At 35.0% G+C, this 17,308-nt stretch overlaps 1 protein-coding gene across 1 annotated transcript; it reads left to right on the top strand.

The window, feature by feature from the left end:
• Positions 1-123: 123 nt before the first annotated feature.
• On the top strand, positions 124-15,839 carry LOC141833182 (exocyst complex component SEC3A-like). Its single transcript, XM_074720572.1, has 25 exons — positions 124-415; positions 1,326-1,399; positions 2,236-2,316; positions 2,404-2,471; positions 2,563-2,665; positions 3,389-3,531; positions 3,820-3,937; positions 4,532-4,636; positions 4,848-4,949; positions 5,055-5,192; positions 5,681-5,809; positions 5,880-5,960; positions 6,036-6,110; positions 6,268-6,441; positions 6,525-6,619; positions 6,744-6,807; positions 7,306-7,476; positions 7,560-7,636; positions 8,537-8,618; positions 8,706-8,803; positions 8,922-9,030; positions 9,158-9,226; positions 14,800-14,865; positions 14,946-15,035; positions 15,569-15,839. The coding sequence occupies exons 1-25, from the start codon at positions 235-237 to the stop codon at positions 15,677-15,679; spliced, it is 2,604 nt and encodes an 867-aa protein (XP_074576673.1). The 5' UTR covers positions 124-234; the 3' UTR covers positions 15,680-15,839.
• The last annotated feature ends 1,469 nt before the right edge of the window (positions 15,840-17,308 follow it).

Raw genomic sequence — 17,308 nt, 5'->3', positions numbered from 1 at the left:
TTGTAATTAATTTCATGAGCCCATGCACATTCACCTCGCTATTTTGAGGATATACATATATCAACACGAATAATTAGGAACATCAAAAATTAAAAACACGGATCCAGATTTATCTCCGAGCTCTCTTTCCCCACTTTGGATCTCTTCCATCACAAGGCAGGCGCTGCAGGGTATCACAATTAGGTCGTTAGACGAGAAGCGAAGAGCGAGGAAGGTGACCGATCGATAGGTCCCATGGCCAGATCGAGCGCTGATGACTTCGAGCTGAGGCGAGCATGTGAGGTGGCAATCGACGCTGCCATCAACAAGCAGAAGGTGGTGCTGTCGATCCGCGTCGCCAAGAGTCGTGGCGTCTGGGGCAAGGCCAGCAAACTGGGGCGACAGATGGCCAAACCCAGAGTCCTTGCCCTCACCAGTATGTCTCCGATCCTAGCACTCCTAATGTTATATTGAAAAATAATTCAAATATATCGCTTCATTGCATTATCATTATGCATCAAACATTAAATAAATTCTCTAATGACTCCAACCAAGTGCAAATCTCACTATTTTTTTTCTTTAATATTCTTATGCATTACCATATATACATGTAAGTCTCGACGACAATATCATATAAGAGCACCAATTTTACAATACATATATTAAAAATATATATATTGCTATAGCATTTTCAATTTTTCAACAAACTCGATCAACTTATTTATACAGAGTAAATTTACCTATTCTAGTCCCAAAATTTTTTACGATTGCTGTACCATTACCATACACCTAAGTCTCATTTAACTCTGCTGGATTTTTTTTTATTTTTTCACAAATTCAATCAGCTTAGCTTAAACAGACCGAATGAATTTAAGTACTTGCTAAAACTATATATAGGCATCTCTTGTTGTTCTAGGTTCTGCAATATGTTATTGATCTTTTACAAATATTTTATAGTTTCTTTGAGATGTAGCATTACATCTTGAACTAAATGGAGAAAAAAAACGCCATAGATAGTCGTTGTACGCAGGATTGTCATTTTATACTTGTATGACTTTTAAAGTATTTTTATTTTTGGTATTTAAATTACATTTAGAATTATCTTTTGAAAAATTGAGGAAGCACTTGATATTGATATATGTATATACAAATAAAACGACAACAAAACTAATAAAAATAATTGAAGTTGTGCTAGTTCTAACTATTTGAAGTTAGAAATATTAATCTTAAAATTAAATATTTAGGATTTAAATAATTTCTTAAACATAAACATTATGCAGGATAAGAATTTTTTATGATGGTATTCGTAGGCAATTATATACATTCACATTTGTCTAATCATGCAGCCAAAGCAAAAGGTCCAAAAATCAAGGCTTTTCTTCGTGTTTTGAAAGATTCAGGAGGAGGAGGAGTACTTGAGGTATCTTAAAATGACATGCTTATGAATATGTACCAAATAATTTTATCCCTCGAAATGTCTAGTTAATAATAATACTTTTATTTTTTTAATAATAATGCTTATGAATATGTACAAAATAATTTTGTCTCTTGAAATATCTAGTTAATAATAATACTTTTACTTTTTTTTAATACTAAGGCTTATGAATATGTACAAAATAATTTTCTCTCTTGAAATGTCTAGTTAATAATAATACTTAAGTTCTCCATTAATTCATTTGTAGCTAAACATCTAACTTATTTTTGTCATTTGAAATTTGCTTATAAGGTTCATGCTTTTTAGAAGGATTATTTTTTTGTCCCTGAGGCAATGGTGCAACGGTAGGACATCCGGATTGTGACCTAGGGACCCGTGGTTCGATCCCCAGCTACGGCGTATTTGCAAGAATTTTCTTCCAAATGGGGAACACAATCAAAGGATGCTGGGCATCTGGATTGGCCGCCGTATGCGCTTTCCGATTTACCCTGGTGGTCGGTGGGAAACTTCCGTGAGACCGGGTCGGCCACCCTCAGGGATTGAGTCCATGAGACTGACTGAGATTTATCATTTTTTTAGAAGGATTGTTTTTGATGCTCAAAATCTTCTTGGCTTGTTTTTGATGCTCAAAATCTTCTTGTACTGAAAGCCTTAAAACTTCTTTCAAAATCAAGTTTTTTTTTTTACATTCTCCAAAGTTCTCATTGTAAGATGTTCGATTGCTAATGCTTTCTTTTCTTAAATTGAACAAAGTGATGTTTAGAGTTGTTACACCAAAATTGCTGACGCATTCATTCTCACAACCTCTAGTAATTTTGTAGCCTGCAAAAATTTACAAGTTGAAACATCTTTCAAAAGTGGAAGTCATGCAAAATGATCCAAGTGGTTGCACATTCATGCTGGTACTTTCGTATCTTTTGTCCCTTGGAATTCAACTGAGTCTTTTGCTGAATCTTGTCATTCATTTCCTTGTACCACATTTTCTTTAGGGATTTGATAATCTTAGAAGCCAAAGTGTTGCTCCTCCTCAGTGGACAATGAGAAACAAAGGTGACAGGTGATTGCCTCCAAACTACTCTGTGCCAAAGATGGATACAAGGATATATATGCTCTATAAAGAATACACTTATTTATTGATTTTTTTGCAGGAACCGCATACTTCTATGCATTTTAAACTTGAACAAGGAGACATTGGGACGCCTTCCAAAAGTTGTTGGGATAGACATAGTGGAGATGGCTCTCTGGGCAAAGGTATACGCCTTAATTTGTCTCGTGCCCATCTGACAATTATATGTATACATATGAATATGTGAACGTCTATGCATGTGGTTCATTAACTACTTGGTAGGCCTCTACCACACTGTGAAAATACTTAATGACAGTTATCCCAACAAGACTTATTTATCAACATAATCAGTCCAAACCTCTGACATGTTAGATTTAAATGAAAATTATCATAATATAATTTAGTGAATACAAAGACATGCAGGAAGAATAAAACTAATAGGTTTTATTATTATCTTAAGATTTATAGTGTTCTTTATATATGCAACTGTACCATGTTGCAAATTCAAAACTAAATATTAGATTAGGAATTAGGATAGTATTTATCAAAAAGAGGAAAAAGCTTCGAATTGTAACTACTTTGGCAAAGTATCTTACTCATCCTTTTCTAACCATCTTCCATTTCCTGAGCTTGAAACTGTTGTTGTTATGAAATCGTTAGAGCTTTAAATTTCAATGTTTCTTCAGTCGAAGTTGCACAAATCCTACTTCTCTCTCTCCCCTTTTTATCTGCAGTTCAGTGTACAAAAGATTTTCAATAGCCATTCTGCTTATTTTATTCAGTGCATATGATTGGTGAACACGGTGTTTGGATATAGGCATTGGATGTTCTATACTTGTACATTGTCTACTGTGTATGTAAACCCAAGCCAAAAAAAATCAGAAAATAAGTTGTATATTTTGCTACAGGAAAATAATACTGCAGTAAGCAGTCAAGTGATTCTTCATGTTGGGCAAGAATCTGGTTTGATTCAAGGTCACTCACAAGTTACTGTCGAAAGAGATCTTGTTTCACAAGCTGAAGAAGAGGACATGGAGGCTCTCCTTGGCACGTATGTTACTTGATTATGTTTGAATTATCATGTACAAGTCATACCTATCATGCAGGTATGCATCTTGGATACTTCCGTGATGCTTTTTTGTTGCTCAGTGAAACAGAGCATTTAATCTGATGAGTTTTATTTTTCTTTTCAAATTAACCTTCAGGTGTTTGTTTTCCAATATATGATTCTGTACCTCCTTTATCTTTTGATAATTTTTTTTACTTGCATTATGTCCATATTATTCCCTCTAATATTCATACTTGCGCCATGATTCATACACAAGATAATCTGATGCAGGTATGTTATGGGAATTGGTGAAGCAGAAGCATTTTCAGAAAGGTTAAAGAGGGAACTTCTGGCTTTAGAAGCAGCAAATGTTCATGCACTTGTTGAATGTGAATCCATAATAGAGGAGGTATTGCTGGTCTTGATATTCTATAATTCAATTTTACACGCTGAATTACTAGCAACGTCTCTCTAACTTTAGATATCAGTTTGTTGAAAGCATTATTGTCTGCCCTAGGTCCTTTCCTTTCCTGGAAGCTCATGCTTTTGGGACAGGTGATCATTTGGTCAGTTTCTATTTAGTTTTTATTAAAAAATAATAGGTCCAGTTATGTCAGTTCATATATTGGGTTGACCCAGCTCAGGTACGGGATATATGGTCAGTTAATCAACTTTAATAAATTTTATTCATGTTCATGACCAGGACTACTGGTTTGGATGCAACCTTATGCCCCATAAACTACTTTCGTGACTTCAATATGATAGGCAAAATCTTTACTTTCTTCTCGTGATAATTGATGTAATGATAAGGGTTTACAGGAAGTCCCAGTTAGCTATCAAAGAAATCGTTTGCAAAAATGTAAAAGTAAGAACAGATCCTGAATAGATTGGATTGGATATATATGTAATAGTGTAAAATTCAATATCTCAATATATGTATGAATGATTTGCTTCCACGTAGATTAAGGAATAGGTTGCTTAACCAGTTTGTTAAACTTCACAGGTATTGCAAGGATTAGAAGCTGCCAGCACATGCGTGGAAGATATGGATGAGTGGCTTGGCATTTTTAATGTGAAACTTCGGCATATGCGAGAGGATATTGAATCAGTAAGCAGAACATGATGAATACTTAGTTTCCATTATCTAATCTGTCCTACACTTAAGTGGGAACAACTTAGGCAAAATATTTAGCAAGTAAATTTCTCCTTTTTTTTTGTTTTTTTAAGTATGCAAGCTATAATTGCATGTCGATATGTGTATCTTCATTTTCTTGCATTCCTAACTGTTAGACTTGCATATTTTTCTTTCCGCCTTCAAGATTGAATCTCGTAATAATAAATTGGAGTTGCAATCCGTGAGCAACAAGGCTCTCATTGAGGAACTTGATAAACTACTCGAACGCTTTCAAATCCCTGAAGAGGTATGTAATATTTCACAAAATAGTGAATCCAAATTTAGACATATATATTCTATTAATTTGTTGTTTGAAGTTTTCTGTATTAATTAATATTGGTTGCGCTGGCAGTACGAGGCATGTCTCACAGGAGATTACTTCGATGAGGCCAACGTGCATAAAAACGTTGAGGTTTGTGAATGGCTAACTGGTGCCTTGCACAATCTCGAAGCGTCAAATTTGGATCCCTGCTATGCAAGAATGAGAGGTGTATGTTCTTCAATCTTTCTATGTGTTACTAACCCTCTTAGACTTGCTTTCCAGGAGGCCGTTGTTGTGGGGCCAACCACAGTAAGCAATGATGAGCTATTAGAAGTTTATTGAGTTTATGCCAATTTAGTTAGTCAAGATTCAAAATGCCTGTCTATAAACAGAGTACACTACAAAAATGTAGGACAAATGTAAGTCCCCATGAGGTCAAATTATGACCCCTTTGCTAAATTTATTTTACATTTTTATATTCTAGTCCCATATATTTATTCTTTCACTACCTTATCTCATATATTTATTCTTCAACTATTTTTTTTATTGTTTTATTTATTTATTTCTTTTAAGATCGTTCTTCACTTGTTCAATTCAAATTCAAAAAATTTGTAGTTTTTCCCTACAATTATATGTTTTTCATGTAGTTGATATCCCTCTTAATCTTCTTTGACATCTCAATTCATTCTTGTTCTTCAATTACTTTTTCTGTGCAGATCAAGGAAAAACGTGCAGAACTTGTATTATTAAAATGCACATTTGTTTGTCGAGCATCAGAGTTTTTGCGAAATTACTTTCCAAGTTTGGTGGACCAGATGATGAATGACAAGAGCTTATTTTCTCAGGTGATCTAGTCGCCAATTTTTCTCTAAAAAACATTATTTGTGAAGTTTAGACTGACCTATTAGCATGCAGCGTGGACAACTCAAGAGACCTGACCATGCAGACCTCAGGTATAAATGCAGGACATATGCAAGACTTCTGATGCATATAAAGGTTTGTCTACTACTATTATCTTGGATTCACTAATGGTATGCCCATGACTATTTTACCCTGTTTGAAACTTCCTAGACGCTTGACAAAAATTGCTTGGCCCCTTTGAGAAAAGCTTTCTGTCATTCTCTAAATCTGTTGCTTCGTCGAGAGGTCAGTGATTTAAGATTGTGCCAGTCATTATTGTGATTGTTTTGGTAAACACATTATATATGATCTGTCATGTCGCTGATGATTACCTTGCGCTGCCGAGCTTGTGTTAGTTTAAATGAAGATTATGTATATGAAATTAAAATTCATACTATTATAGGCACGCGAATTTGCTAATGAACTCCGTGGTTCTACCAAAGTAGCAAATACTAAACCGGTACTCTGGCTCGAGGGCCCGATATCTGCATGTCAGGGAGCCAATGCAGATTCTTCTTCAGTTTCTGAAGCATACTCCAAGATGCTGACATTTTTCATTCCTCTTCTTGTGGATGAGGTTATTTTTGTCATTGATTCTTGAATCTTACTTTATAATTAAGTCTATACGAACTAATAATTCTTACTTTTTTCTTTTACTAGAGTGCTTTTTTCGCTCATTTTATGTGCTTTGATGTTGCGGCACTTGCTTCTGATACCACAAACAGCTCTACCCAGCCAATGATGGTTCCTCAAGGAAATTATATTAATTCGTTTCTCGCCTTTTTTTTGTCCTCTTAAGTAAAATCTTCATATACAAATTCTTCTCTGGGAATAGTTTATAGTTTTTCTTCAACTTACACAATTTTCAAATTCTTCAGGCAATGCTGCTGCTGAGCTCGCAATTCTAAATGAATGCCTAAAAGAACTGCTTACTGGGCTTGAGGTATTTTCCGTCTCATGCTCGATCAGCAGGGAAAAACACGTTCACCAAAAAGCATCACATGAACAACATGAATGATCATTGTCTTAAAAAGTGTGACATGTTGCCACATGTGCTCATATATACTTATGTGGTAATGTGGTACTTGATCGCGCATGTATACCATATGGTCACATTTACGTATGCAATTGCATATCACTTTAACCTTCAATCTTCATACATTAAGCTAGTTTGTTAGTTCATTGGACCTTTATATCCTAAGAATAAATGGATGAGATGGAGATGATCGATTTGGTTATGCCTAGTTTAATACCAAGCATAAGCAATCAGTAATACTGCAGGGCAAAGAAAGAGATGCCTTGGTTTAAAATGTGGAAATACTACTGAAGGTATATAGCTTGTAGGTTAATCTAGATGCGATAAGGACCTATTGTTTCTAAAGTTCCTTTCACCTTTCAGATTAGGGAAAAGCATGACTAACATTTTGCAATCTTCCTTCAGGAGGATTTTTATTCGATAGTGGATTGGGCGTACAAAATTGATCCATTATGCTGCATAACGATGCATGGGATTACAGAACGGTATCTTTCGGCCGACAAGGCTGATACTTCTGGGTTTGTGCACCTGCTGCTTGATGACTTGGAAACAAGGATCTCAATGTTGTTCAGCAGGGTGTGTTATGCAATAAATTGTCATTGTGCTAGTCATGTTGTATAATGTTTAGTAAACATCTTGAACTCTTGTTTTCTTTATAGTTTGTTGATGATGCTTGTTATTCAGTGGAGAAATATGAACGCGGACGGCAAACAGGAGTTCTCCCTTGCATTCAAAGGTAAGCTTTCCTTTCAGCTTACACTAACATAGTCTAATCAATGTTGGATCCTCTAAAAGCAACCTACCTTTTGTTTACTTCCATTGTACCCTGAACAATATATGTTGAATTTCTTTTCAACCTTTGACCCTCTACATATTAGATTGAAAATTAAGGGGTTAGGGTTAAAGGACCGTTCTAGTCTCCGATCAATATTGATACTATATTGGTGCCAAATGTAGTTTCAGACAGACACCATTTGAGACACAAAGATTCATTCCCCATTAGCTATCCTTCAATTTCATTTGCTTATCATGGGAGGAGATTAAATGCCATAAAAAGAGAGCAGAGAAAAAGGAGGAAAGAATCAATTTGACACTAACAACAGTATTTAACTATAAAATATCTTAAAAATTATTTAATGAAGGTTTTATAAAATTATAAATATGATCTTACTAGGATGCTTTAGGAATCAATGCTTGCTCATTGATTAATTTTTTGATAATTTATTGTTTCAAATTTTAATTCAATTGACTTTTCTAGTCTTATATTTAGACATACAAGTCTTATATTTGAAGATAGAGAACCTGAGCAGAAAGAATTATAGGATTAAAACTGTCGAATTAATCTTAGAACATGTTGAAGTGCATCGAGTATCATATCATACCAAACAACAATTAGTTGGGGGCATGCTTACACATTTAGCTACACAGCTTGGTCATTATCTTGTGATTATACTTATTTACTTGTGTTAGAATGCTAATAATTCTCTGATACAACTTTGTGTGCATTATCTTAGCAACTTGTTGCTTTATTGAACATATAATTTGCCAGGTGATCTTGAATAACTTGTTTCATTTGATTGAAAATGCTTTTTGGTAGTAACAAAAAAGAAACACAAAAATCACTTTTTCAACTTAGGTTTGCAATTCTCGCATCACGCATGGAACAATACACCCAAGGCCAGTCAAGGGATTTGGTCGATCAAGCTTACACTAAAATTGTAAGACTGTTCAATAGTCTCGACTTGTGTAATTCTCAATTTTTGTTTAAGTTGCAATCACAAACATTCATCTTTTCTGGTGATTAGGTTAGCATCATGTTTGTGGCATTGGAGAAGGCTGCGCAAGTTGACCCCAAGTATTCTGATATTGTTCTTCTAGAAAACTATGCGGCTTTTCAGAACAGGTGACCAGGCTGATCAAACACGGTTACAGGCTTTTCCTATGCATTTTTTTATCATTAGATATTCTATCTGGTGAATTACACGCCAACTTTTAACACTGTTCTGTAACTTCATATGCAGTCTGTATGACTTAGCCAATGTCGTACCAACCCTAGCAAAGTTCTATCACCAAGCTAGTGAATCATATGAGCAGGCTTGCCTTCGTCATGTTAGCATGGTCATTTACATAGTGAGTATGCCAAATATATTTCATTTGTGCCATTACTTGTTGGCAATAGATGGGAATCTTCTCAAGGTCTGAACTGAAAGCCATTTTCTGAAATAACAATCATATTTATTGAAATATATCTTTTCAGCATTTTGAAAAACTGTTCCAGTTTGCACGCAGAATTGAGGAATTGATGCACACCATTCCGCCTGAGGAGGTCAGTAGTGCTTGCAATTTCATAGTCAAATGCCTTCGATCAGCATCAATTACGTTAAATCTCTTGGACTCTTGTGAATGTTGGTTTTTGAAAGGGATTTCATCTAAAAACTCCTTGATCCTTGTTACCCTCTAGTCTTGTGTCCCAAAGGGACTTTAGAAGGTATAAAAGGGATGTTTATAAGCAACTTTTTCCTTGCAACATGGTACATGAGGTAGGTATGCATCGTATAGTTGTATTAGCCAATTACACACACTCACTGCATTAGGTTGGGCATCGTCGATGTGACTTATCTCAAGTGGTAAGCATGGAGACATATATTGTCTGAGATTTCGGGTTCGAGTCCTCTTAGCAACATGTACCTTTCGACAGTGGGACCTCTTATCAACATAGTAGTATTGTGCCTCCAAAAAATCTCTTAATGGGTTTTCTGACTATGAGGCCATTTCGACGGTGGGACCAGTCACTATAAAAAATTTATCCAAGACAAAAATCAAAGTGACTTATCCTACGTTATAAGCATGGAGACATGTGTTGCTTAAGATTCTGGGTTTGAGTCCTCTTAGCAACATGTACCTATTGACTGAGGTGTTGTTTCAGCAGTGGGACCTCTTATCAACATAGTGGTACTGTGCCTCTAAAAAATCTCTTAGAGGATTTTCTGACTATCGGGTTGTTTCGGCGGTGGAATCGGTCCCTATTGACTGAGGGGTTATTTCGACAGTGGAACCTCTTATCAATATAGTGGTTCCGTGTCTCCAAAAAATATAATCCCTTAGGAGATTTTCTGACTATGGGGCCGATCGTTATAAAAAATTTATCCAAGATAGTTGTTGTTCTCGGAGCATAGTTGAGTTGGTTACGATGGAGCAGAGTTGTAGAAGAGGACAAGGGTTCAAATTTCGACGAAGTCAAGACAATATCCTTTTCCGTCATGGTCAATTGTAGTTTCTCGATTTATCTTCTCATATATAGTTGTGGGATCATTGGGGTGGCAGATTCCGAAAAGGGATGGTCCAGGCCAGAGGGAATGCGCATGATGCAGCGCGAGCGTGATACGATCCCAAGATAGACTTATTCAAATAGCCCCTTCAAAATATTATCTGTTAGAATATGCTATTAGATTTGTTATTAGTTTAGATAAAGTCATTAGATTTATTAATAATTATTCTTTTGAATAGGTTATTAGATTTATTCATATTTTTATATTGACTTGGTATTGTCGTAGGATTATATATAGAGATTATGTAATCTTTTGGGAAAAGCAATAAAGCAATTATGCAAGTTATTTTAATTAATCAATTCCTTTGATTATTGGAGGTCGATCCCCTCGAAGTGATCGTTTATCCCCTTTTAATTCCTTTTCTTTTATTTTCCACGAGATAGGACGCGGGTTCCTATCAATTTGGTATCAGAGCAAGGTTAATTTCATATTATGACAAATTGGAGATCCTATGGAGATGAATTTCCTTATTGGTGAAGTAGAGATCCTACTGGATTTATTTCTAAGGCGGAAAGATATTTTATTCTACACGGCACATCAAATGATTCGAAGGTCGAAATAACTTCTTTGCATTTGGATGGAGAGGCTCTCCGATGGTATCAATTATATATGTCATGTCATGGATCTACAATATGGGAAGAGTTTGTAGATGATCTTCTAACTCATTTTATACCTCAAGAGTATAATAATGCAGATGAGAAATTATCCAAGATTCAACAGATCACCACGGTAACAGAATATCATAATCGCTTTCTTCGACTCTTTAACCAAACTCGTAATTGGTCAGAACGGAAATTGCTGAATACTTTTATTGAAGGACTTCATCTTAACATTCAAAAAGAGGTGAAGATGCGCTATCCTCGTACTGTAAAAGCTGCATTATCTTTTGCACGAATTCAAGAAGAGAAAGTCAATGAGGAAGCGCGAAGACATTATATGTGGTACCGAAGTCATCAATATACACAAAGGAGAGTATTGATGGATGAACCAATAAAAGATTCAAAGGGAAAAGATGAGATCATAGAAGAAATAAGTCAACAATTTCAACAACAACAAGAAGAAGATAGTTATAAAGACAATTTGCACGAGAAGTTAAACTTTGATAATGATAAGGAGAATTCATCCATTATTGGCTTCGACTCAAGCATGCCAATCGAAGAAGAAATAAATCAGCAATCTCAACAACAACAAGAAGAAGAAGATAGTTATAAAGACAATTTGCACGAGGAGTTAAACTTTGATAATGATAAGGAGAATTCATCCATCATTGTGACCCCCGTGATTGAAATCATTGGATCTACACCAATCTCTACTTCCATCATTCTAGTGAACGAAGCGATTATGTCCTGTCATCTCCAACAACATCTGATAAATCATGAAGTCAAGACCCGACGCAAGGCTAAACGAAGAAAAAGAAAATATTGGCATGCTCATAAATTTTCAATGAAGATCAAAAGGAAAATTTCAAGTTTAAGAAGGAATTATAAAAGGTCATCTGTCTTCGTCAAAAGGAGATTTCAATCGGTGCACAATAAAAAGTTATTTTATACAAATCACCGAAAGAAAAAGAAGAAGAAAAAGATCAACCTTGAGGACAAGGTTGTTTTGAAGGACGGTGGAATGATACGATCCCAAGATAGACTTATTCAAATAGCCCCTTCAAAATATTATCTGTTAGAATATGCTATTAGATTTGTTATTAGTTTAGATAAAGTCATTAGATTTATTAATAATTATTCTTTTGAATAGGTTATTAGATTTATTCATATTTTTATATTGACTTGCTCTGATACCAAGTTGATAGGAACCCGCGTCCTATCTCGCGGAAAATAAAAGAAAAGGAATTAGAAGGGGATAAACGATCACTTCGAGGGGATCGACCTCCAATAATCAAAGGAATTGATTAATTAAAATAACTTGCATAATTGCTTTATTGCTTTCCCCAAAAGATTACATAATGACTCTATATATAATCCTACGACAATACCAAGTCAATATAAAAATATGAATAAATCTAATAACCTATTCAAAAGAATAATTATTAATAAATCTAATGACTTTATCTAAACTAATAACAAATCTAATAGCATATTCTAACAGATAATATTTTGAAGGGGCTATTTGAATAAGTCTATCTTGGGATCGTATCATTCCACCGTCCTTCAAAACAACCTTGTCCTCAAGGTTGATCTTTTTCTTCTTCTTTTTCTTTCGGTGATTTGTATAAAATAACTTTTTATTGTGCACCGATTGAAATCTCCTTTTGACGAAGACAGATGACCTTTTATAATTCCTTCTTAAACTTGAAAATTTCCTTTTGATCTTCATTGAAAATTTATGAGCATGCCAATATTTTCTTTTTCTTCGTTTAGCCTTGCGTCGGGTCTTGACTTCATGATTTATCGGATGTTGTTGGAGATGACAGGACATAATCGCTTCGTTCACTAGAATGATGGAAGTAGAGATTGGTGTAGATCTAATGATTTCAATCACGGGGGTCACAATGATGGATGAATTCTCCTTATCATTATCAAAGTTTAACTCCTCGTGCAAATTGTCTTTATAACTATCTTCTTCTTCTTGTTGTTGTTGAGATTGCTGATTTATTTCTTCTTCGATTGGCATGCTTGAGTCGAAGCCAATAATGGATGAATTCTCCTTATCATTATCAAAGTTTAACTTCTCGTGCAAATTGTCTTTATAACTATCTTCTTCTTGTTGTTGTTGAAATTGTTGACTTATTTCTTCTATGATCTCATCTTTTCCCTTTGAATCTTTTATTGGTTCATCCATCAATACTCTCCTTTGTGTATATTGATGACTTCGGTACCACATATAATTTCTTCGCACTTCCTCATTGACTTTCTCTTCTTGAATTCGTGCAAAAGATAATGCAGCTTTTACAGTACGAGGATAGCGCATCTTCACTTCTTTTTGAATGTTAAGATGAAGTCCTTCAATAAAAGTATTCAGCAATTTCCGTTCTGACCAATTACGAGTTTGGTTAAAGAGTCGAAGAAAGCGATTATGATATTCTGTTACCGTGGTGATCTGTTGAATCTTGGATAATTTCTCATCTGCATTATTATACACTTGAGGTATAAAATGAGTTAGAAGATCATCTACAAACTCTTCCCATATTGTAGATCCATGACATGACATATATAATTGATACCATCGGAGAGCCTCTCCATCCAAATGCAAAGAAGTTATTTCGACCTTCGAATCATTTGATGTGCCGTGTAGAATAAAATATCTTTCCGCCTTAGAAATAAATCCAGTAGGATCTCTACTTCGCCAATAAGGAAATTCATCTCCATAGGATCTCCAATTTGTCATAATATGAAATTAACCTTGCTCTGATACCAAGTTGATAGAAACCCGTGTCCTATCTCACGGAAATTGAAAGAGAATAAGTAGAAGGGGGATAAACGATCACTTCGAGGGGATCGACCTCCAATAATCAAAAGAATTGATTAATTAAAATAACTTGCATAATTGCTTTTTATTGCTTTCCAAAGAATTACATAATGACTCTATATATAATCTTACGACAATACCAAGTCAATATAAAAATATAAATAAATCTAATAACCTATTCAAAAGGATAATTATTAATAAATCTAATGACTTTATCTAAATTAATAATAAATTAAATAGCATATTCTAAAAGATAATATTTTGAAGGGGTTATTTGAATAAGTCTATCTTGGGATCGTATCAGAGCGTGAGTAGACGAGGCAAATCATCACGTGTGTGTCAAAGAATTTCTTTACAAAATAATTTCGCAATCCTTTTTATTTGGAAAAGTATATATTTTTTTCTTGGAAAGTGTCTTTTTAATTTTTTTATTTTTGTTGGCCAAATTGTTTGAATCAGTTTTGTTTGATGACTTCGTCGGTCACATCAATCTTGTTGGAAGAATTTGCCGATTGAATGCATCTTGTTGGGCATATTCCTCGTGGAAACGTTCCATTGAAGCTCTCTGTCTCAGTTTGATGTCTATCGACCGTTGAAGCCTGCCTGTCTCCTTTCTTGAGGCTTTCACAAAGGGATAGTGCATCTTCATCTATGTCTTGAGTGCACATGTGAAGAGTTAGTTGATTGTTGGATCATAGGGGAGACTTGCCGAATCTTGTGCACCAGTGGGAACCAATATTCCTCTAAAACGAATCAGCTCGTCGGTGCTTCATCTAGTTAATATTTTTCTTTTCTTCTTTTTTTTTTGCTATGCTTGCAGTTGTCAGGTTCCAGTGCATTAGTTTTTTCTTATATGGATTTTGAGCTTTTTTGTTAAAGCCAGCTCCACTTCGGTATTTTATTGCAAATTCATAGCAGTTAGTACTTGAGAGTTATTGCTTGTACACTCTGAACTTCAGATTATTTCTAATTCATCTTATCAATAAGTACCTTATATAACTTTCTGCAAGTTTTTGTTTCCAGTGTCAGTTTACCTTTTGTTTTTTTCCTTTCATTTTTTTTATCTTTAGCAATCAATTCATCATCCATTGCTATAGATATGGAACCCTTTTTTCTTACTTTTCTTATTTGTGTAATCATCAATGTGCAGATACCCTTCCAAATTGGAATGTCAAAAGTTGATCTTCGTAAAATGTTGAAGTCTAGCTTATCAGGGGTAGGTTAAAACAACAGCAGCTTCATTTTTCCATTCTTTTCAGAGGAACTTCAACTATTCTGCCTCATTGTTTCTGACAGCTTGACAAGATCATCAATGCCATGTATCGTAAGTTACAGAAGAATATAACTGCTCAGGAGTTGTTGCCTTCTTTATGGGATAAATGCAAGGTTTGTTTTCTGTTTCATCCTCAAATGTTTGTGTGTGCGTGTGTGTGTGTGTGTGTGTTTATAGGCCAATTTCTCTGATGGAATGAGTTCACCATGTGAAAGTTTGTGTTTTTGTTTGTCCAAATTGTTGAGTTTGGATGGAGTTTATTCAATCCCAAATGACTAGCACACTTACCTATGTGAGACCAGTGGACAGAGCATTCATACTTCAACACGACATGCAACCTGATGGCCATCATAATCGAGAGATTAAATATAGATCTGATACCATATTGCATTCAACTCTTTTTTCTCTAAATGACTAACTTGAGAAGAAGACACACTTTGACATATAGACATAATGAGTCATTGTTCTTATCCACGTGGGATTAATAAACATAAAACATCCTATCTTCAATTGCTTTCTATGGTACATGCATGTACAATACTAAAATTGTACCATTTGAACTGGCCATCTAAACTCCAACATGGAACCAACATTACCAATCTATATGTAAGAGCTAAAGGTTTAACAATGACTTGCTGCATTGCAGAAGGAATTTCTTGAAAAATATGGAAGCTTCGTTCAGCTTGTCGCCAAAATATATGTCAATGAGACTGTTCCTTCAGTGGCAGAGATGAGGGATGCACTCGCTTCAACGTAAACAAATCGTTTCTCAATTCCTTCCAGCTTTTCACGTCTCATATGATCCTTCTATTATCACATTATTATGTGTTTTTCTTTTGTCATTTTTTTGGCATTAAATGCATTATCACTCGCCAACTCTTAATTAGTTGTGGAGTCATGATTAATTAGTTTGCAACAGCTGAATAGATTTATTTTATAAACCCCTTCTCATTATTTAATTTGAATGGGGGTAAACTTGTTTTGTTTGATAATAAATTGATTCCAAGCTTTGTCTATCTCTCGAGATGATGAGTTTGTTTACAAAACATTCTCGCGGATTCTTTACATTCATGTATCAATATTATTACACTAACTTATGTGCAATGTGGTGAATCATTTCTCAATAAGATCTTTTTATGTTTAAAAATAATAATTTATTATGCCATGACATTTTTAAAAAATAATAATAATAATTTTATCAGTTATATTTTGGATGATCATAGATATTTTGACTATTTAAAAACTTTGGTCTACAAATTTTCCTTTTTATTTACAAAATGAATAACGTACGTAAGAAATGCTTTAAATTCGTAGTTTAATGGTAAAAACTTTTTAGTTTAATCTTCTCTACTAATTGATGACGAGACTCCGAGGTTCAATGACCAATAACAAGGAGCCACTACACTGTTGATTAATTTGTCGACTAGTTAAAAGGATCCTTTTTATTTTGTCCGATTCGGTTAAAATTTGGTCCCGGTTGTTAGATGAGTAGTTAATAATGAATGACCATTAAAATCAAATCGGAGGGCCTTTTTTTTCCATTATTACATATATCAACTCAAGAATTTGGAGAGGCTCTTTTTTGATCAACTGAGTGGATCAATTTAATGCCGGTCATTGATGATTGCTCTTTATTAATTGACCATCGGCGGAGACCAAATCCTATTCGAGGGCCAAAAAGAATCATCCATATGAATACAAAAAAGGATTTGTGTTCAACATCAAGCGCCCCCCAAACGGACTGTTTCTGTAACTGTAGCTGACGAACAACAGTAATCTAAAGTTTGACACTGGATTAGCAACTTCTATCTTGTGTCCCTAATCATAAAGATATCAAGGCAGTAGTTTCAAGAACTAGCAGGACAACTTCTCAAAATATTGAGACTTCACCCTCAAACAACTTTGTTTCTTAGATCGTCTCAGAATGAGTCATCGGACACCTCACTTGTACATTGATGGAATCACGTAGTACCCATGACCAACTGAGAGGAGGACTCCAGGCTCTGACGCACCATCAAGTTACAAGAAAAAGGAGGAGGATAAGAACGAAGGTCAGGGGGTGCTCTGGCTCATCTTAAGCCGTAGCCTGGAGATGGAGAAGAAAGTACAGAAATGGAGAAGAAAGCTCATGAGTGTGTTTGCGTGTATGTGCGTACCTGCGCCTGCGAGAGGCGAGGTTATTATATAAGAGTTATCAGAGGAGCTGTCCTATCAGAGGAGATGTCTCATCCTTGGTAAGGAGAATATCCCATCACTACCGAAGTAGTATAGGGTCCCATCACCTATGCCTAGTATGACGTCAAACCCTGCCATGATGAATCCTACTTTATTAATGAGGTATGTAAGTTGCCCTCATGTACTTTATGGTTCTACATGTCCTTCTGGT

The sequence above is a fragment of the Curcuma longa genome, chromosome 1 (assembly GCF_044706935.1).
Source record: "Curcuma longa cultivar G26 ecotype Majalengka, Jawa Barat chromosome 1, ITB_CL_G26_1.1, whole genome shotgun sequence".
NCBI lineage: Eukaryota > Viridiplantae > Streptophyta > Magnoliopsida > Zingiberales > Zingiberaceae > Curcuma > Curcuma longa.
Note: the sequence above shows the minus strand (reverse complement) of the source record. Positions and strands in the feature narration are given on the sequence as shown.

Bases quoted from the DNA above. Each gene is read 5' to 3' on its own strand.
- LOC141833182 (XM_074720572.1), top strand. From the start codon at position 235: ATGGCCAGATCGAGCGCTGATGACTTCGAGCTGAGGCGAGCATGTGAG. The intron at 6,620-6,743 runs AAATTATATTAA...AAATTCTTCAGG, and splicing joins CCAATGATGGTTCCTCAAGG to CAATGCTGCTGCTGAGCTCG. The intron at 8,619-8,705 runs GTAAGACTGTTC...TCTGGTGATTAG, and splicing joins ATCAAGCTTACACTAAAATT to GTTAGCATCATGTTTGTGGC.